The following is a 22,460-nucleotide window of genomic DNA, read 5'->3' on the forward strand; positions in this document are numbered from 1 at the left end:
CCATTAAAAGTATTAATACCAAAATGACGCCAAGTTACGGTACTACAAACAATATAGGCTATCTTGCCTCACCGAAATTAAATAAGATGTATTCCAAAGAAATGCTACCCAATATTTCCTCAATTCTTTCAAGTCACTTGGCCCTGTGTTTTGTAATCTTGCCATTTTACAATGTCATGCAAACTTTGTGTCAGATCAAAGTGTCAAATATTTCGAATTGCCTCATGGAACACATTGAAATTCATGTAGAAAACTGCTGGTGAGTAACTACAGGAAGCATATTTCTCCAGAAAACATATGTTTATACTTGCTTCTGAACTCAATTTGAGTAAATGTACAAGTGATTGTATATTTGCTACGTACAATAAATACTGCATGTAAAGTACATATCGTACATACATACATAGAGAACTTCTTTATCCCCATAGGGACATTTCCCTCGCAGCATGTTACATTCACATTTACGAACAGACATTTATACCAAAAAACATACAATCATTCACGCAACAGAAAGGCTGGGCAGCGAAATACATACATACCAATACAAATTGGACGCCTATTCAATCAATCTTGACTGTGAGAAAGCCATCCGCACATATGTTTGGCCTGTCCATGTACTGCATGCTTATACACACAGGGCCAAGTGACTTGAAAGAATTGAGGAAATATTGGGTAGCATTGCTTTGGAATACATCTTATTTCATTTCGGTGAGGCAAGATAGCCTATTGTTTGTAGTACCGTAACTTGGCGTCATTTTGATATCAATACTTTTAATGGCAGGCGTGGGTTTTGGCAGTCTGAATGAATGAGTTATAGACGGTGTATGTCTTGTATGTGTGAGTAACTTGACATTTTTGTACGTTGAAAACGTGTTTTTTATGAGATATTCTTTACTCTGGCTAACCATCTATGTCCGTGTTTACTATTTTCATCCGCACTGCGCAGCCGTTCAATTCTACGTAACATTCGCAAATCTATTTGTGACGCACCGTGACGCACACGCTGAAAATGCACGCATTGAACGTACCTTAGAAGTTCGCCCAAGTGAATACAGTTCAGTGTTTCCCACCATAGACGTATGTACCATAGATATATATACAAGTTCTAGTGTTGGGCGTAATTTGCGTACGTGATGCTAGAATCCAAACACCTCGTTTACGAAATCTTTCCTTTCGCTGTTGACGTTGGGGAAATGTTCGAATGGAGGCAGAAAACTTCAGTGTAACTTAGGTCTAATCGGCCATGAAGCCCTTCACGACTAAAACCCACCTCGTGATCAGAGAGCTAGAAAACAAATGATGTTCCCGTTACTGATCTATTTTCGGCTAAATTACTAGTTTATTCGGGAAGAAACAGCTGATAGCTAGCATAGGATGGCTAAAAAAATTGTAAAGCAGGATGTTCCAAGCAAGAAACTGTATGTCATCGCTAATTTGCGAGATATGTAATGCTACTTCCATCTCTTTGCACTAGCTAAGTTAACGTTTGCTGAGTTTAATTATTAACATAGTCTAGCTAGATTAATAGCTAGTTTACGTTATCGTTAGTTAGGCGCAACTGATACGATCGCTGCTGCTGGACACAGAATCAACAACTAGCTTTATTCCATCTGATGTGAGTTGGGTCGTGGAAATACTGCATAAACTGCCATACATTAGCTGACGTTACTGTGATTATGTGCTGACCGACGAGCTGCCATGGTTTTCCTGAGAGAGGGTCTCTGTCCAGGACTGTCTGAAGAATTTATTCAGATTCTGCGGACCAAGGACGTTAGGACTGGTAAGTTACGACCGTAAATTACATGTATCAGCTATAGGTTCTATGAAAACAATGTAGTTCACCCAGAATATGTGTAACTGTAATGCAAGTTTAAAGTGTAATGTTATTTTAAAATGAGGTAGCTAATCAGCTATGCACACCAACAACCTTGAATTTCGTATACTGATGATGGAATACTTTTCTACCTTACGTGGAAACGAAACCAGGAAAGCTGCGGCTAGAAGCAAACCGTTTTGATGTGCTTGCAAGTATAGCTACTTTAAAAAGCATGCAGCCTGTTTTTTGTTGAAATGCTTAAAAAGTGATACTTTTATTAGCTTTCTTTAAATTTAGTTATTATAATAGCCGGCTTCTAAAAATCCTTAAAAGGATACACTTAATTCTGCTTATTTTATTGATTTATTTTAGTAGAGGATCTGGTTTCTTCAGACACCGAAGAACTTGCCCAAAAATGCTCTGTGTCCTATAAGGTCAGTATAACAAGAAATTGAGGTTTTATTTGTGTTCTCTTTTTTAATAAGCAAGCCAAACCTTCTTTCTGGACTCAAATTATGTTGACTAAACTCAACACTGGACCCAAAGCAATAATATTGGCCTATTTGTTTTGCAGTGACATGGAATGTAATGACATGGCTATAGGTGTTATCAGCTTTGTATATTTTGCCAAACTGAATTATTATTGATTTCTTAACTGGCTTGTGGTAATGAAAAATAATGCTAAATGGCATTTCTGTTTGTTTCTTTTTTTGTAGTTAACATAATAAAAGCAACTGTTAATTAATTAACACAGTTTGTAATAATGAAATGCACTTATTCCTGAGCTGCAATGGCCATGTGTGTCTTTCCTTAGACGTTTGTTTTAATAACCTGGCTGGTGCTTAGTGTTACTTTAACAATAAACAATTTGTGGGATTTCCAGTAGATGAGGGGCATGCTCAGAAACCATTTCCATGTTGATATGTTGGATAGCATACAGAGTAAACTGAATAGCACATACATGAATTGATTAAATAAATTATTTTGCCTGCTTTCATGCAGTATTCAACAGCTTAGCTAAAGTAGAGGAAACGAAAGACAGCCCAGGTTGTAATGGCCACAGCTCCAAGGAGTCATACAGACATACAGTACCCTCCATAATCCATCCATCTATCCATTATCTATACCTGCTTATTCCTGGTCAGGGTTATGGGAGGTGCTGAAGCGAGAGGCAGGAATACACCCTGGACAGTTTGCCAGTTCATCGCAGGGCACACACTCCATTCACTCACACACTTATACTTAGGGGCAATTTAGACTCACCAGTTAACCTAACCTGCAGTCTTTGGACTGTGGGAGGAAACTGGAGTAACTGGAGGAAACCCACATAGACACGGGTGAGAACTTGCAAACTCCACACACAAAGACCCTGGCCAGGATAGGAACCAAGGACCTTCATGCTGTGAGGCAACAGTGCCATGTTTGGAACAAAGACATATTTTTTCTTGATTTGGCTCTGTACTCCACAATTTTAGATTTTTAATCAAACAATTCACATGTGGTTAAAGTGCAAATTCAAAGTGTGGTTTAAAGTGCACTTATTATACATAACCCACCCCTTGTTTCAGAGCACCATAATGTTTGGGACACATGGTTTCACAGGTGTTTCTGATTAGTTAGGTGTGTTCAATTCAATTGCTTCCTTAGTACTGGTGTAAGAGAGCATTCAGTATCTAGTCTTTATTCTCAGCTTTTGATTACCTTTGGAGTATGTTATTGGCTTTTGTCCACATGAGGCCCAGAGTTGTGCCAGTGAAAGTCAAGGAAACCATTATGATGCTGAGAAATAAGAAAAAACTGACGGAGACAGGCCAAACCTTAGACTTATAAAAATCAAGTGTTTGGAACATTATTAGGAAGAAAGAGATAATTGGTGAGCTCAGTAATCGCAAAGGCCTGGTAGATCAGGGAAGGCCTCTACAGTTGATGACTGAAGAATTTTCACCACAGTGAAGGAAAAACCACAAAACACCCATTCGATAGATCAGAAACACTCTTCAGATTTCGGGTGCGGATGTGTCAGTGATTCATGTCTGCAGAAGACTTCACTAACATATCTAAAGAGGCTGCAATGCAAAATGCAAACCACTAGTTAGCTGCAAAACAGGATGGCCAGGTTATAGTTTGTTAAGAAGTACCTACAGAGTTCTGGAAAAAGGTCTTCTGAACAGATTATTCACTTATATCAGAGTGATGGCAAGAGCAAAGTGTGCAGGTCAAAAGAAACTACCCAAGATCTGAAGCATACCCACTCATTTGTGAAACGTGGTGGGGTTGTTATGGTTTGTGCTTGCATAACTGCCACAGGTGTTGGCTTACTTGTCCTCACTAGCCCCTTTTCTACAGCAGGAACCTTTTCTAGGACTCAAGAATGTTCTGCAGAACTCAGGAACTAAAGCCCCCTGAAGGAACTATGGCTGATTTTAGCTCTTTGAGCATGGTTCCTGTACTCCTTTTTAGTCCCTTGCAAAGTAGTACTTTTTAAAGGTATCTGGAACAATGGGGTGGAGCCAGCAACCTGTACACAGCTGGTTGGTCAACCACAAACTTCCTGTCTATCATCAAACAAACTAACTGGCATTTTTAAATAACTGGTATCTACAAATTAATTTGCAGATTTGAAAGAAATGAATATGGACAGACCTACCAGACAAAACTACCAATATGACTTGATCCCCAATAAGTAAGCTTTTACTAGCTGCATATACACTCACAGGCCACTTCATTAGGTACATTAGGTTCAACTGCTCGTTAACGCATGTATCTAATCAGCCAATCACATGGCAGCAACTCAATGCATTTAGGCATCTAGACATGGTCAAGACGATCTGCTGAAGTTCAAACCAAGCATCAGAATGGGGAAGGTCCAAAAGTCTGAGACCACTAGTCAAGATATTTCTATTTCACATTTGTTTTGAATGTAATACTCATTTTTTCATTTCAAATGATAATATCAGCTTAACAATTTGAGTGAAAAGTTGAATCTTTGAAAAATGTACATGAACTTCAGAATATCTTAGTATTTGGTATGTCCACCTTTTGCTTTAATGACAGCATGCACTAGAGCTTTCATGGACTCCACAAGTTTGTGCATAACCCGATGATCCATGTTATCCCTGCAGGATTTGATAATGTTCCAAAGAGCTTCTTGTGATGTCACAGAATGCTTGGCTTTCTCAGTCTTCAAGTGCCCCATAGATATTCAATGAGGTTGTTGGTCAGGTGACTGTGGAGGAAAGTCATTCTCAAATGTAAAATTGGCTTGTGAAGTGTTGAATCTGCATTTGCAGATCAAGAGACACGTGTGCATTCAGTGACAGAAGTTTGTGAGTCTCCTTTTTTATAGTTTTTATTTTGAGGCTTTTGATCCACACAAATAACTACCCCTCCACGCACAGATAGCTGCCTTTCTTCTTCTGTGGAAGTGGTTGTACTTTACCTGCCTTTCTTGGAAACGGGTCTCATTATTTGCATGCAATGTTGGAAGAACAGAAGCATCTTATACAGTGAGTAAAGCAGAGAGGTCGTACAAGATACAAGATTTGTGATATGAAATGAAACGTTAGTCAACATTAGCTAGGTTTACTTCATGATTTCAAATTTGAAATGCAACATTAATTTGCTAAAATTTTGGAGTACGGATCGAAATCAAGAAAAAAATAACAAAACATTACAGAGGGCACTGCATATGTTGTAGGGAACATTTAAGTGAAGAGATGGTTTTTCAGGCCCTGGTAGCAGTGCGCCGTGTGCTACTGGCCCAGCACACAGCCTTCCCTGTGTCAGGAGCAGATCTTTATGAGGAGCTACTGAGTTCCACAGCAATCCTGTCTACAGGCAATGCCAGGTAAAATGCCATTCTGTATCCTATTTGCTTGACACCCAGCCTGGGTTGTATTTTGAATGTGGGGGAACGGTGGTGGTTATTAATGAAAATGTGTTGAATGACTTCTGTATGTGTCATCAAAATAAAAAGGTGTTAGTGTGCCTTATATGACATGCTTACATATATTTTTCTGTCAAAATTATATCTCATAAAAAACACGTTTTCAACGTACAAAAATGGCAAGTTATTCAGGCATACAAAGCTCTGTATATAAGTAATTCATTCAAACTGGAAAAATATAGGCCTGTCATTAAAAATATTGATATCAAAACAACACCAAGTTAGTCTACTACAAGCAATATATATCTTACCTCGCCAAAATTAAAGAAGCTGTAGGATATGTAGTGTTTAGATTTTGGCCTTAGAGAGGGAAACAGTGAATAAGAATGTGGTCTGGCCTCCCCATCACAAGCATCAAAGCAAATGTGATTAGGGCAATTTTGAATTACACTGATACCCTAATCTAGGCTGACAATCTGCGGGTCTCACCTCCTCAGAAGAGACAAACCACATGACACATGACACCATATCGGGGGTTGGAGACCCTGCATGCCTAACATTTCCCATTACTTTTAGTTTGAATGCAATCTTAAGGTAGGCCAGTCCTTGCCATAAATTAGTCTGACCCCCCTTCCCTTCTCTCCTAAACCTTAACCCAATCAGGGCAAATATCCTAAAGCCATGCTGGGTAAGGTATTTAAGATGGCCACAGGAAAAAGTTTTGGTGTTGCGTTTGGTTTCGGAGCCTGGAAGAAGAAGAGTTTTCCTCTTTTTATTTTGGTGGTGGTTCCTTGGTTGTGTGTTTTTAGCTGGTTTCCTTGTGCCGGTTATACTGGAAGTGGATGATACTTTGGCAAGGTCTGGCCGATCCGTTTCTCTCTCTCTCTCTCTCTTATCCGTCTCTCTCTCTCTATTTTCTGGTATTTCTAGATTAGTTGTTTAATGTTTTGCTGTATGTCTTCTGTTGTGTAATTTATAAGTAGTGTGCCTGCATTCAATAAAGAATGTGTGTTTTCAATTCATTAATACAATTGACTGCTTCTTATTGAATTCAATTGTTTAATCTGAAAACCTGATATAGGCCTACAGCTTGTTTTGACTTGTTGGTTGATTCCAACAGTTTTCTGTAGACTGTTGGAATTTTTAATTGATAATTCTAATTTTAAACATAATTATTAAATTAAATCTAATAAAATATATTTTACATGTAGGTTAAGTGAGGGGTTCTAGCATGCAATAGCCTATCACTTGGTTCAGTATTCAGGGTGCTGAACATTTTACCAAGGACATTGACTGTTGGAACCGCTGAATTCAGAAAATAAACATTTTTAATGAATCCTTGCTTGTTCGACAAAGCTGTATTCCAAAACATTGCTACCCAATGTTTTCTAAATTGTTTCAAATCACATGGCCCTGTGTGTACAAGCATACAGTACATTAACAGGCCAAACGTGTGGATTGGTTTGTAAGAGTCAAGATTGATTGAATTGGCCTCAATATGTCCAATTTTTATGTGTATGTATGTATTTCGCTGCCCAGCCTTTCTGTTGCGTGAATGATTGTGTGTTGCTTGGTATAAATGCCTGTTTTTAAATGTGAAGAGACACATGCTGCGAGGGAAATGTCCCCATGGGGATAATGAAGTATTTCTATGTATAGGAGAAAATATACAAGAACTTGTACATTTAGTGAAGTAAACTTGACAACCAAGTATAAACATATCTTGTCTGGAGGAATATGCTTTCTGTAGGTAGTCACCAGCAGTTTTGTACATTCATTTAAATGTGTTGCATGAGGCAATTTTAGTTAAATGGCCCTGTGTTGACACAAAGTTTGAATGACAATATTGTGTGATGGTAAGATAAAAAAAACAGGGCCAAGTGACTTGAAACAATTTAGGAAACATTGGGTAGCATTGCTTTGGAAACAGCTTCTTTAATTTTGGTGAGGCAAGATAGCCTATATTGTTTGTACACTCCTGGGCCAAGCCCAAAATGGCAAAAAATTTAGCTTTTAACAACAAATCATTGATCAGAAAATTAGCAAGAATTAAACAAATGCACTCCTGAGACCTCCTGTGCCACCATTTGCTCGTTTACTTTTGCTGCAGTGAACTGTTTGGGGAAAAGCTAGAAACAGGGAAATTCACTTATACAGTAGACAAATTAACATAATGTTAAATAAAAGAGTCATGTTTTGTATTTGGTTGCATATCATTTGCATGCCATGACTTCCTGATGTCTGTGACCTATCAACATCATCAGAGTCTGGATATCTTATTTTCAGGTTGTCCTACAAGTGATACAAAACCTCTTTGCATTTGAATGGATCTCTATGGGAATTGGGGGGTGGGACTAGATTCAGCTGTAAATTATGCTGATACAGTATGGAACACATGTATTGGCTAAATGGCTTTGTCATCAAGGGTCCAAGGTATCAAATGAGCCTCAAACCACCATGCTGCTGCCAGATATGCAGTAGATACTACAAGCATTGTTTCTCCTGAATATTTTTTCCATTCAAATGCAAAAAGTTTTTGTATCGCTTTTTGTATTGACAAGTGCCAACTTGTAATATTGTATTTGTTTGGTTGCATTGATTGTGTAGCCTCTATTGTTGCATCAGCAAAGCTAACACGCCTGGCGGAGATCTGCACTCTACTGAGTGCACTCTTCTAGTTTACATGTGCAAACCATGGCTACATTTCTCACAACAAACGAAACTCATACCATGTTCACTTTCCAGCTAGGTGCTAGAGTTTAACATCAAGTGAAGAAAATTTTACATCATTGCAGTTTCACCATTTTACATTATAGGCATTTAGCAGACGCTCTTATCCAGAGCGACGTACAACAAGTGCATAGGTTTCATGATGTAGAGGCGCAAAAGAAACACTAGAGTGAAGTAAGGATCGTAGTGCCAGAAGTGACCACATCGATCAGGACTCCAACCCTGTAGAGTAAGCTTGTTCAGCAAGCAAGAATCCTACCAAGTACAAACTAGCACTGGAATCACACCTAATCATACAAAAACAATCCTGCCAGATACACTAACATAATCAAATTATCCTAGCTAGATACAGTGAGCTGAACTATAGGCTAGAGAGGGGTGGGGAGAGGTGCAGCCTGAAGAGATGAGTCTTCAGTCTGCGTTTGAAAGTGGTGAGATTCTCTGCTGTTCTGACCGTCACGGGGAGGTCATTCCACCAGCGAGGGGCCAGGACAGACAGCAGACGGGAGCGGGAAGTGCAGACGCGAAGAGGGGGAGGTGCCAAGCGTCCAGAGGTGGCCGAACGGAGAGGTCTGGCTGGTGTGTAGGGTCTGATGATCCTCTGAATGTACCCTGGTGCTGACCCCTTAGCTGCCTGGTATGCAAGCACCAAGGACTTAAATTTGATGCGAGCCATAACAGGCAGCCAGTGGAGGTCAGTGAGCAGGGGGGTGACATGGGAATGTCTGGGGAGGTTGTAGACCAGACGCGCTGCAGCATTCTGGATGAGCTGCAGGGGTCTGATGGCGGATGCTGGCAGACCAGCCAGTAGCGAGTTGCAGTAGTCCAAGCGGGACAGGACCATCGCTTGAACCAGGAGCTGGGTTGCGTAGGTGGTGAGGAAGGGGCGGATTCTCCGGATGTTGTACAGGAAGAACCTGCACGTTCGACTCACCGCCGTGATGTTCTGGGAGAGGGACAGTCTGTTGTCCATCACCACTCCAAGGTTTTTTGCGGTGGGTGATGATGACACCACAGTGTCCCCCAGGGAAATAGAAAAGTCGAGAAGGTTAGAGGATGGAGCAGGGATGAAGATCATCTCTGTCTTGCCTGGGTTCAGCTTAAGATGGTGGTTATCCATCCAGCTCTGGATGTCCCTCAGGCAAGCAGAGATGCGAGCAGAGACCCGAGTGTCAGAGGGCGGGAAGGAGAGAAAGAGTTGGGTGTCATCGGCATAACAATGATAGGACAACCCATGGGCAGAGATTACAGGACCAAGAGATTGGGTGTACAGGGAGAATAGGAGGGGACCAAGGACAGAGCCCTGGGGAACTCCTGTGGCAAGGGGGCGAGGTGCTGATACTGCACCAGCCCAGGCGACTTGGAAGGAGCGACCGGAGAGGTAGGACTCAGTCCAGTCAAGTGCTGTGCCACAGATCCCCATAGCTGCCAGGGAGGACAGGAGGATGGGATGGTTGACGGTGTCAAAGGCAGCAGAAAGGTCTAGGAGGATCAGGACAGATGAATGGGAGGCTGCTTGTGCGGCGTGAAGCGACTCATTGACCGAGAGGAGTGCGGTCTCTGTCGAGTGGCCAGGTCTGAAGCCAGACTGGTAGGGGTCTAGGAGGTTGTTCAGGGAGAGAAAAGAGGAGAGTTGATTAGAAGCAGCTCGTTCAATTGTTTTGGATAGGAAAGGGAGAAGGGAGACAGGACGGTAGTTCTGGATGACAGAGGGATCCAGAGTGGGCTTTTTCAGCATTTGCTCTTTCTGGCAAGTTCTCATAAGTTCCCTTTTTGCAAAGGAGTGTGGGAAGACAAAACAAACAAAACCTGCTTTCAAAATAAAATCCCAAATGCGATGTCAAAAATGAATAGGAAAATAAAAGTGGTTAAGCCTTATATAATGCTAATTCTAAATGAAGCGTAAACATTGCAATTCGACAGTCATTTTAAAGGGTAATTTACACTCCCACCAAATTATGAGTGATTTATGAGCAAGGTACATAAAGCACAAATGATTTCTATACCAGAAATGACCTCTGCAATTAGAACAGTAAACATAACATCATATTACAGACCTTGACAACATTAGAGGGTATGGTTAAAGATAGTTGCAAGCATATTCCATCTCACAAAAATGTACACTCAGGCAGTCTCTAGCAACAGAACTAGCTTCTGAACAGGACGTTCGACCACTGACTGCTTGCTGAGACGCTCACCTTTCTTGCCTAGCTTTTGATCGCCAAGGCATATTTTGACTCTTCTGACCAGTCCATCTTGGTCAATAGTGGTCTCTGTTACTCTACCCAAGCGCCACTCGTTCCTGGGCAGTCCATCGTCCCTCTCCATCAGTATGTCCCAATTTGCAGGTTTGTCCTTGAGGTGTGCCAACGTTGACTGGTAGCGATGTTGGCGAGATATTCCTTCCGCCAGCGGCTCCAGAACTGCTCTGCGAGGTACTGAATAAGGCGCCACCTTTTCTGAGCATACTTGTCCTCCCTAACAAACCTCCCGGGTGGAGGTAAAGCTGTGACAGATTTCATAGTGAGTAAATGATTAGGGGTGAGTGGTTCAAGGCTATTCTGATCGTTGAGGTTATCAACAGTAAGTGGACGACTGTTTACAATTGCAATTGCTTCATAGAAAGAGGTCCATAGAGAAGAATCATCTAGTCTTCCAGAAGAGCGTGGCAATGTGGAGCAAAGGATACTTCTAACTGTCTGGATCTGACGCTCCCACACACCACCTATATGACTTGAATGGGGAGCATACATACTGAAGTCACACTGCTTTTCGGCGAGAAAGGCAGTCAGTCGGTTCGTATCACTTCCTTGAGAGCTTCAGTCATTTTGTTTTGGCTCCAACAAAGTTGCTTCCTTGGTCAAATTTGATCTGACAAACAGCGCAGCGTATGGCGCAGACCATTGATGAAGGCATCTGTTGACATATCGTTGAGCATTTCGACATGTATGGCACGAGAGCAAAAGCAAGTAAAGAGAAGAGCATACCTTTTGTGCACCTTCCGTCCTTGCTTAATCAGAAACGGGCCAAAACAGTCCATACCGCAGTATGTGGATTCACACACTCTGAAGGAAGGTCAGCCATCCTTTGCTCTTCTGTGGGTCTTCTGAGCTTCCTACAGTTCACACATTGGTGAATATGATATGCTTCTGCTCGGTTGATCCCTGGGATCCAGTAGCCGTTTGCCCTGATTTCATTAATAGTGAGGCCCTTTCCTTGGTGTTTGACCTTATCATGATAATGAGAAATTATCATTTTTGTGATATGATGATCCTTCGGAATGATTGCAGGGTGTTTAACTGAGTTAGGAAGAGACGAGTCACAAAGTCTCCCTCCCACCTTGAGCACACCATCTTTGTCTAGGAAGGCATCGAGATGGTACAGTTTACTATGGGATGGTAGTTGAGCTCCCTTGCATAGTAACTTAAGATCCTCTTGATAAACCTGTTCCTGCAGATCTTTGAGGACGACGCGTTCTGCATTCTCTCGTTCCAGTACCATGGTGTGGCAGTTGGATTTGTCCTTGCTGATTTGTCTGAGAATTTGTGCAACAGCTCTGGTAGCTTGAGACCATGATGAGAGATTAGACAGGCGGTCTGCCAGGCTTTCTTGCTCTGTAGTTCTTGAGTTTAGAGCTTGAACCTTTCTGACTTCTGAGTCTACAGTGGGTAGCTCTGGGATCACTTCTGTGGAGGGAAATATTTCCTTCTCCCATAGGAACTTGGATCCTGTGAACCAACTGGAAGACAGCAGTTCCCTGACAGTCAGACCTGGAGGTGTGGTCTGCAGGATTTTCATCAGTCGACACATATCTCCATTGTTGAGGGTTTGTGCTGAGATTAATTTTCTGCACCCTGTTAGCTACGAACGTGTGAAAACGTTGCGTTTCATTGTTGACGTACCCCAAAACTACCTTGGAGTCTGTCCAGAAGAATTTTTCAACATCAGAATATCCAAGTTCTTCCTTGGGTATGTTGCTGACCTTGACTGAGACAACTACAGCTGTGAATTACAACCTGGGAATGGTTGTGACCTTTGTGGGGGCGACACGAGACTTTCCAATATTTCCTGAAGCACTCTTTTCCCTTTCAGTAGGAATGGAGCTACAAAGCCTAGAGGATCATACAAGGAGGCAACAGACAGTATACCATGGCGCGTTGCAGGCTGGTCCTTAAGGTTGGTACTGAACCTGAAGCAGTCGGACTCTATATGCCATTGAATCCCTAGCGCTCTTTCTACTGGCAGGTAATCAAAGGCGAGGTCAAGGTTCTTGATATCAGTGGCATGTTCAGATGGTGGTATGCTTTCTAGGACAGCTCTGTCATTGGATATGAACTTGTGCAGTCGGAGACCACCCATAGCACATAGTTTTCGGGCCTCTTGTGCAAGCTGAATGGCTTCTTCCTTACTTTCTATGCTTGTGACTCCATCATCTACATAGAAATCTCTCATGATGAATTGCAAACCCAGATGATGACTGTTCTCCTTGGTGAGATGCTTCAAACCATAGTTGGCACATCCAGGAGATGACACAGCACCAAATAGGTGCACCTTCATCCGGAACTCTTGAGGTGGTGCACTGAAGTCTCCTTTCTTCCATCAAAGAAAGCGCAGATAGTTTCGGTCAACTTCGTGCATATGGACCTGATGAAACATCTTCTCAATATCGCTCATCAATGCGATAGGGTGCTGCTGAAATCGTATGAGGACACCTGTCAGATTGTTCATTAACCTGGAAGGAGGTGATCATTCAAACTGGTACCCTTATATTTGGCAGAGCAATCAAACACCACATACAGTTTATCTGGCTTCTTAGAGTGATGAACACCATGATGAGGAATGTACCATTTCTCTCCTTCCTTTGCATCATCCTCAACTTCCTCTGCGTCTCCTTTCTCAATGACCTCTTCCATGAACTTAACATAATGCTCCTTGTACCTCTCGTCCTTTGACAATTTCCTTTTTAAGTGGTTGAGCCTAATTACTGCGAGCTGTTTGTTGTCAGGTAGACAGGGTTTCTCCTTAAAGGGCAAGGGCATTTCATAATGGCCGTGACTGTTTTTCTTTATACCCTCATTCAGCTTGTTCAGGAAAAGGATATCATACTGAGACACTGTCTTGCTATCTTCACTGACATCCTTGAAGTCAGATTCCAGAGCGCAAATAGCATCTGCTGGGGTTATGGGGGGAAGCTCCTTGACGGTGACTCAGTGACACAGACTAGCGAGGCTTGGCGACTCAAGGCACGGTGGTGAGGAACCCACGATGCTCCATCCAAAGTCAATCCTAACAGCATAAGGTTCCTCATCTCCTCCTGTTATGACTTGTCTTGGTGCTAGTGCCTTTGAGCAGTTGTAGCCTGTCAGTAGACCAACCTCACAGACCTGCAGTGGAATCTGTGAATCTGATCTGCTGTCATGGAGAGATGATTTCATTTCTTGGCCGTTTCACAGGTAGGAATGTGGTCGCGGTTTACTGGTATGCAGTCCTTTGTGTCACTCTGAGTGTCAAGCAGGGTGTAGACAAACCTTTAAATGCTTGGGTTTTTCTTTGAAGACACCCACACTGGCACAATCATAGAGGTGTTAGCAGATGGTCCTTCTCTGGCTACATTGAATGACAGTGCATTGTCTCATTCATATTACCTTGAGTTGCCATTGCCAGAGGTGCAGGGTTTTCCCTGTTCACAAAATTGTCATCATGGAGACACGTGGGTTGCTTTCCTTTGCAAGTGTCACAGGAACAACGGTGACGCCAGTCCTTTACGCTGTAGCCAGGTTTCATGCATCCATAACAGAGCTTCTTCTCCTTCACATATTTCTTTTGCTCATCCCGAAAATTGGACATGAACCAGCCATGGAGCTGATGCTTGGTGTCCTGGCAAAACATACACAGAGGCCTTGTACTCCCTTTGGCTAGCCTTCGATTCTCACTGTCTGTAGTTGCTTGCGTATTGAGAACACTGGCTCTGTTCCTTTTTGTGTCCCTGAAATTTTGTTTCTCAGTGGTTGGTTCTGAAGAACGGAGAGCATAGAAGGAAGTTATCGGATTGCAGGCTATTGCCGCTTCCATCGATATAAAGGCAGCAAAGTTGCCAGCAGGGTGTGATATGGGTGGTTGATGTATGTAAAATGACCAATGGGGAGACATATTAGGAGCATTTGTGGCAGGAAAAAGAAGGAGGAGAAAATGCAAAATCCTGTTAGCTTGGGGCTTTATTGTGTGGACATGTGAAGTTGTTTATGAATTCTGTCTGTTGAAATGAGATCAGAATGTACAGAAGTGCATGTTTTTAAGGGCTGAGAGTCTGTGGCTGTTGCGGTTATTTCTGTGGGGAACCCTGAAAAGTGCCAAACTCTCAGTGCTGTATAGGTATGGGGCATGCCGCCCTGCCAAGGCGTAACTTGGCTGGATGGCATACCTGCCGTCCCAATCAATGAATCTAGTCTCTGTCCATGTCATGTTTTTGTTTGGGAGTGCCTCATATAAGACCAGGTACATGTAATCAATACATGAATAATTAACTATGGTATTAAGCATCAAAGGCATACTATGCAGGAGTTTTTAAAGCCTTGCTGTGGTCTGTGTTTGCCATCAAAGAAGTCTTCTCCGTCTTCAACCCTGCCCATTTACCCTGAGTACTCGACTACCAATAATGTAGCTTGCTGGATAGCTAGAAGTAACGTTACTCACAGGTCCTACAGAAAACACATCAACTCCTTATTGCTTTTCATGCACTTTGTGAACTTCGGCTGTCTCCATTAAGGAAAGGCAATTCCAGGATTTACTCAGGTTTTTGAACGAGCCTGGTTGGCGTGCTGTTTCGGGTTGCTGTGCTTGTGCTTTTTCACCTCAGCCATTGCAGTAGCTAGCTACTGCACATGCGCTCTGCTGAAACCTGATCCCACCCCACAGGCTCTGCAGCCACACCCTCCCCTCCTCACACAGAAAAGTGCATCACGCCCAGAAACGCCCTGAACACATCTTAGAAGAAATACAGGCAGAGGAGCACGGATTGAGCAAATTAATACTAAGACAAGAGACTGCCAGTGCATCATAGATGTGAACAGGGTTATTTTATGTTTTCAAGGTAAAAAACCTGCATTGTATGCCTTTAAGGCTCCTGAGAGCAAATATTTACAGCACATCAGCCATGGATACTTTATACAAGTGGCTTTACTACCACAATAATACACCTGCCTACACTGGTCCTTTTTTATTCAGAAATGTATCTATTATACCTGAACTTGTGATAGAGAATGAGTGATAAAAATCCGGTGTTCTTCTTCTGTATATTGTAAACGTAGACCGATTTTTCTCTCTCTCTCTCCTTCTCTCTCTCTCTTTCTGCGTGTGTGCGTGCGTGCATTCACACATGCTGCTGTAGTCTGGATAAGCTTCTGGACACTGGTCTATATACTGGTGAGCTGACGGAGCTGGCTGGTACCCCAGGGAGTGGAAAAACACAGGTAAACCAGCATCAATGTTACCGACAGTCACACGTGGTACAGTAATAGAGATGATAATCTGCTGTTTTTATTCTGATACTGTGCCGTCAATGGCCGGGTGTATACCTTTTCAAACATTCAGTTATAAGAAAATGATTTGGAATGTCACCAGAACATTTTTTGTGCGTGCACAAATGCGTGATTATCTTAACTCTTTAGTGTTTGTTAAATAGATAACCTCATCTGCATTTTTAATTTTTATCATCTCTTTTCCTATTCCTTTCATTCTCAGGTGTGTTTTGGTGTTGCTGCAAATTTATCTTGTGAACTGAAGCAGAACGTTTTGTATATTGACTCATCAGGGGGGCTGTCAGCAACTCGCTTGCTTCAAATGATCAAGACCAAGACTAGTAGCGTGGAGGAGCAGGTGCAGTGATGGTAGCATGTTTTGAATGCCATTTTTACTTTGATCTGTATTTGCAATGGGTGAGTGTAATGGGAATACTTCTGTGACTAATATTTTAGCAGGAAGAACGTTTCTTTGATTTTGGTGAGAGAATTCTTATAACCCTGAACTGTGTGTGTAGATGGAGGCTTTTCAGAGGATCCAGGTGGCTCAAGTATTTGATGTCTTCTCTTTACTTGAGTGTCTGCACAATCTCAGAAGTGGAGGGTTTCAGCAGGTAAATGTGATCTCAACAAAAACACAACATACCACCCAACGTTTCCTAAATTATTTAATTTAATTTGGACCTGTGTTTTTCCATCTTACCATATGAAAAGATTCCAGCCATTCAAAGTTTGTGTCACATGAAAGTATGTAATGCCAGTCATAAGAAACAATTCAGCTGTTACACTTAAAAACAGTAAAAATTACTCCGCTATTTGAACAATTGTCTGCATCCATCCATACATTGGGTGTATGAAAAGCACATGATGAATAAAATGCATTAGTATTATATATGTATATATATATATATATATATATATATATATATATATATATATACACATATACACATTTATTTTTATTAGTATTAATTCATTTATAATTTAGTATATATATATATATGATTTTATTTTTGAAAATTGTGTTTAAAAATAAGATTTTTAGTTATGATTTTTATATTGTAAAATAAATTATTCTATTGTACTTATGTGGCTAAAGTTTATCTGACCCAGAGATATACAGGACATTAATGGAGCAAACATATGTCTGGATAGGTTTGTCAGATTAAATATTTAATAGGCCTAAATATATATCTGTATTTATTTATTCATCCCCATTTCTCGAGTGTACATGATTGTTTTGTATAAATGTCTGTTTGTAAATGTGAATGTTATATGCTGCTAGAAATATTTCTTCATGGGGATAATAAGTATATTATCAATCTCTTCTATGAATGAAGTAGTCTATGTATGTATGTACAGTATCTATTTTACAATCAGTATATATTTTGTATATATAAGTTGCAAATATACAAGAACTTGTACAATTTGTAAAATCAACTTGACAACCAAGCATAAACACATCCTTTCTGGAAGGTGAGTTCTCATCAGCTGTTTAAAACATGATGTGTTCTTCCATGAGGAAATGTTTGTTATTTGACACTTTGATGTGACATAAGTTTGAATGACCACAAGTTAGATTAAATAATTTAGGAAACATTGGGTAGCATTGCTTTGGAATTGAGCTTGATTAATTTGCATGAGCTAAGAGCGCCAATATTGCTTGGTGTAATTTGGCCTCATTTTGATATCAATCATTTTAATGGCAGGCCTAGATTTTGCATGTTGTAATTAATGATTTATAGACAGTGCTTTGTATGCATGAGTAACTTGGCATTTTTGTACGTTGAAGATGTTTTTGTTCAGACATTTCTTTTTGGACTTTTTTTGTTATGAGTAACTGATAAAATTTATGCTTATAAATGTTTGAGAGAGACATACACACACACATACATGCAAACATATATTCATTCTTACTCAAAGAAACACATAAGCGTGGATCCAGTCATTTTTCCTTTACTATGAATTACAAATAAATTAAAGTGTCATATTTTTAAACAGATTATAGTTTTTAATGGGGTATTGTATAGACAGTATACCTACTAATTGTTTCTGTGTAGGTAGAGGATCTATAGGCCTGGCTAACATTAATTTAGAAATATGGCGTGTGCGAGATTGACTGATTGTGGTACTGGAGTGATAATGTCCCTGGCAGATAAAAGGAGAAAATTCAAAATAACTCCAGTATGAGGCTTTATTGTGTGGGCTTGTGAAGTTGTTTGTGAATTCTGTTTGCCTGAGGTCAGAAGGTACAAATGTTCTTTAGGGTGGAGAGTCTGGTCATTGTTTTTTTTTCTGTAGGAAGTCCTGAAATGTGCCAAACTCTTGGTGCTATACAAGTAATGGGGCATACCACGCCAAGCCATAACTTGATGGATGGTGTACTTGCCATCTCAGTGTATATTCACAAGTAGTGGTAGCTGTTTAAAATGAACAGCGGAATGGGTAAAATTGTTACAGTTGTTTGATTTTGGATTGTTAGGTGGAATTGGAGCAAAGGATTTAAGTGTTTTTGTATAGACAGTGTCACGTTATTGAAATAAATCTCCTTTCTCAGATGTCTGCGGGAGGTGGCACACTTAAAGCTGTCATAGTAGACTCTGTTACAGCAGTCCTGTCTCACATACTGGGAGGAAAACAGACTGATGGTAGGCCAGTGAGCTATCTCATTCTATGCTCTATGGTGTGTTAAAGTAGTACATTTTGAGTGGCTACATTAAAAATCTTATGTCTAATTTGTCTCTAAATAATGTATTCATAGTATTACTTCCATTAGTAAGTATAAAAGCATACAGTGCCGTAAGAAAGTATTTGCCCCCTTCATGATTTCCTCTATTACTGCATATTTGTCACGTTAAATGGTTTGAGATCTTCAGACAAAGTGTAATATTGCACAAAGGAAACCTGCTAGTGATGCAATTTCGTGCTATTTTAATCGATCATCTGCACCCTTTAATCAATTAATAATGATTAACTGATACTTAAAATCTGCTATATGGTCCATGAAATTAATGACTCAAAATAGGCCTACCGATTAATTAGTTGTATATATCAGTGAGGTTTTATTAAGACATTCTCAAACAATAATTAAAATAGGATTTGCATTGTGTATTAAAGCCATAATGGCCTGAAACAAATGATACAAGTACAGATTCACAGGCTGAGAAATCTGCACAAGGGAGGATGAACCGCTAATATTTTCTGGATGGCTGAACTGCTTCTGTGATGATGATTAAAGATATTTACTATTAATGCTGCTTATAATTGCTTAACTTTGTAAAAAAAAAATAAAAAAAATGAATTAAATTTTTTTTTAAAATTAATACCTTTTTTTTTTCTTTCTGATAACACTTGTAGCCACTAACGAGGTCTTATAATAAAATATAAAAAAATCATATTCTTAATTGCAAAATAGAATCATTAAACGAAACAGTTGCAAGTTCCCCACCATGTAACGTAGGCATCTTGATGTGCAGCAAACAAAAAAAGTAAGTAAAGGCATAAAATAGAATGAAGCGCTGTGAAACCCCCAACAATAGGCTGTAACATAAAGCTGTAAACATGTACAACACAGCCTATATGCCATTACCTAACTTAATACGTAAGCATTTTTAAGGAATATGAACTATCTATATGCTGTGGGGTCAGTCTGGTAACAGCGTAGGCTGTTGCAGGTGAGACCGGCAGCTGAGAAGACGCACTCAGATTGAACTGATGTTCTTGGAACAAAGAACCCTAACCCTGATCTAAAATTTTGTCACCAGCATTAGGTTGTTTATTGAAATTCAACTGATTAATCAATAAAATTAAGCGATCAATGTTTTTAACCATTAACAGTTAATCGATTAACTGTTAACATCCATAGAACCTGCATAACACAAACACATTTTTAAAATCATTTCATTTATTTCATGAATAAAGTTTTCAAACACCCATATCACCCATCTGAAAAAGTTATTGTACCCTTAGTTAAAATTAACCAAATTTAATTGATAATTACATTCAGCTGATTGAACACGGCCAGGCTTGACTGCTGCCAGCCCTGCTAAATCTGAAACTCACTCATGTTGAACCTTATCATCAGAGTGAAGTAGTATGCTACAATCAAATGAAATTCCAGAACAGATGAGGAAAAAAAGTTGTTGAACGAACCACAGTGAGAACCATTATCTCCAAATGGAGAACATTTTGAACAGTGGTGATTTTTCTCAGGAGTGCCCAGCAACTCATCCAGTCACAAAAGATCCCAGAAGAACATCCAATGCCAAAGGCCTCTTTAGCCTCAGCTAAGATTAGTGTTCATGACTCCACAATAAGAGACTTGGCAAAAATGGGACTCATTGGAGAGTAGCAAGGCAAAAAACCACTTCTAATCAAGACAGACATCAAAGCCCGTCTCACATTTGCAGAAGAGCACCTGAATGATCCCCAAGCTTTTTGCTATAATGTTCTATGGACAGATGAGTCATAAGTAGAACTTTTAGGACACCATGGGTCCGGTTTTGTCTGGGGTAACGCAAATATAGCATGTCGCATAAAGAACATCATGTCAACAGTCAACAGTGGTAGTGTGATGGTTTGGGGATGCTTTGCTGCCTTGGGACCTGGACGATTTGCCTTTATGGAAGGAACTATGAATTCTGTTCTGAACCAGAACATTCTTAAGGAGAATGTCCGGTCATCTGTCTGTGAGCTGAAGCGTAATTGGGTTATGCAGGAAGACGATGACCAAAACTCAAAAGCAAGTCCACATCTGAATTGCAGAAAAGAAACAAAATTAAAGTTTTGGAGCAGCGTAGTGAAAGTCCTGACTTGAACCCAATAGAGATGTCGTGCCAGGACCTGAAAACAAGTTTATGTTCCAATTTCAGTTAAAGCAGTTTTGCTAATAAGAGTGGGGAAAAATTCATTCACAGCAATGTGAAGGACTGATTATCAAATTATAGGAAGCGTTTGGTTGCAGTTATTGCTGATAAAGGCGGTGCAACCACTTAAGTTTACGTTTTCATATGGGTGTTTGGTAACATTTTTCATTAAATAAATTAAATTTAAAAAATGTATTTTGTGTTTACTCAGGTTCCCTTTTCTTACTTTTTGCCTAAAGATCTGAAATATGCAATAGAGGAAATAAGGAAGGGTGCAAATAGTTTTTCACAGCACTGGATATAACATTGTAGCAGTAGCATTATGTAGCTCTGTCTGTCTCTCTTATCAACACATTTTAACTGCCTTACCTCTTGGCAGTTCATAAACCTATTCCTTTTCGTAGGTATGTCCTTGATGATGCAAGTTGCAGGAGAGCTGAAAACAATTGCGAAAGACCTTAATGTTGCTGTTCTGGTGAGCATTACGTCTATGTCCTATGTTTACATGGTAGTTCTCTAGGTTCATTGACAGTACTGGAATTTGGTTACACAGGAATGATCAATTAACTTAAAAACAAAACAAAAAAAATCACAACAAAAAATGTATGTCTTTTGAGCAGGTGACTAATCATGTGACCAGAGATGGCAGTGGGATTCTGAAGGCTGGATTGGGGCTATCCTGGAGTCATGTCCCTCGAACCCGGGTCCTCCTGGAATGCATGGAGAATCCAGGTTCTGCATACTGTAGTCTGCGCACTGCAACATTAATCAAGTCTTCCAGACAGGTGTGTCTCTAGTATACTTTTCCACTCTTTATTCCCCTTCTTCCCTTCAGTATGCTTGCACTTCTGATCAATGATTACACTTTACTCTCTAGTGCACAATGCATACATTTTCTGATTAACAGCATAGTAAAATGCATTTAATAATATCCAACTTTGCAAATGTATTCAAATGGCCCCACCAGATGCACGTCATGATGTTCCACCCAGAAAAGAACAGAAAATTTAGGTAGATTTAAGGCCGTGCAGCTAAAATCCTAGAGAGACAAGACAAATACAATTTGAGTGGCTCAGGTAAATACATGCTTTTTATAGAGGAAGCCAGCACATTGCTTTCCTTACACTCATCTTTTGTTTCAGCCATGTAACCTTACCCAGGAATTTGATTTGAACTCTTGGGGCGAGACAGAGATTGAGCCTCCTGGACCCTCAGGAAAGAGGAAGCTGGTAGACGAAGATCCCAGCCAAGCTTGAATATGTGTATTCATAAAGACAGCATCACAAACCTTTTTTCATTGTGTAACAAATGTGGATTGTTTCCTTAGCTTACCCCTAGGCCTTATAATTGTATTTTAATTCATTTTTTACTTTTCATTTCTTACACACAAACAATAAATTCTGATTGCATGTCTATATTGGTAAAATATAAGACTTGGGTTATGTTTTCATTATAATTAGACTATCAGTGTGTATTGTAGCTATTAATTGTGGCATGAATTGAGCAAATTACAATGCCCTTGGGGGGAAAACATTAAACCTAAATATCAGGAACTCATTTCTACAGATAGTGAAAGTATCTTGGATCTGGTCATTTCCATGGCAACACATCCGAGTGGATAGACAAATTATAATTCTTGCCTTATC

General features: G+C 40.3%; 1 protein-coding gene across 2 annotated transcripts; it reads left to right on the forward strand.

Moving 5' to 3' along the window:
• The first annotated feature begins 997 nt into the window (after positions 1–997).
• rad51d (RAD51 paralog D) lies at positions 998–22,371 on the forward strand. Of its 2 annotated transcripts, XM_035433813.1 has the most exons (10): positions 1,000–1,780; positions 2,189–2,250; positions 5,545–5,663; positions 15,820–15,901; positions 16,173–16,307; positions 16,468–16,563; positions 18,507–18,597; positions 21,219–21,289; positions 21,435–21,599; positions 21,957–22,371. In XM_035433813.1, the coding sequence occupies exons 1-10, from the start codon at positions 1,699–1,701 to the stop codon at positions 22,068–22,070; spliced, it is 1,017 nt and encodes a 338-aa protein (XP_035289704.1). In that variant the 5' UTR covers positions 1,000–1,698; the 3' UTR covers positions 22,071–22,371. The 2 variants fall into 2 exon arrangements, with proteins under 2 accessions (XP_035289705.1, XP_035289704.1); XM_035433814.1 differs by lacking the exon at positions 16,173–16,307 and having other exon boundaries at positions 998–1,780.
• The last annotated feature ends 89 nt before the right edge of the window (positions 22,372–22,460 follow it).

The sequence above is a fragment of the Anguilla anguilla genome, chromosome 9 (assembly GCF_013347855.1).
Source record: "Anguilla anguilla isolate fAngAng1 chromosome 9, fAngAng1.pri, whole genome shotgun sequence".
NCBI lineage: Eukaryota > Metazoa > Chordata > Actinopteri > Anguilliformes > Anguillidae > Anguilla > Anguilla anguilla.

Coding starts and splice junctions, on each gene's coding strand:
- rad51d (XM_035433813.1), top strand. CDS start 1,699: ATGGTTTTCCTGAGAGAGGGTCTCTGTCCAGGACTGTCTGAAGAATTT. Junction 5,664..15,819: donor CTGTCTACAGGCAATGCCAG/GTAAAATGCCAT, acceptor ATGCTGCTGTAG/TCTGGATAAGCTTCTGGACA. Junction 18,598..21,218: donor GGGAGGAAAACAGACTGATG/GTAGGCCAGTGA, acceptor TCCTTTTCGTAG/GTATGTCCTTGATGATGCAA.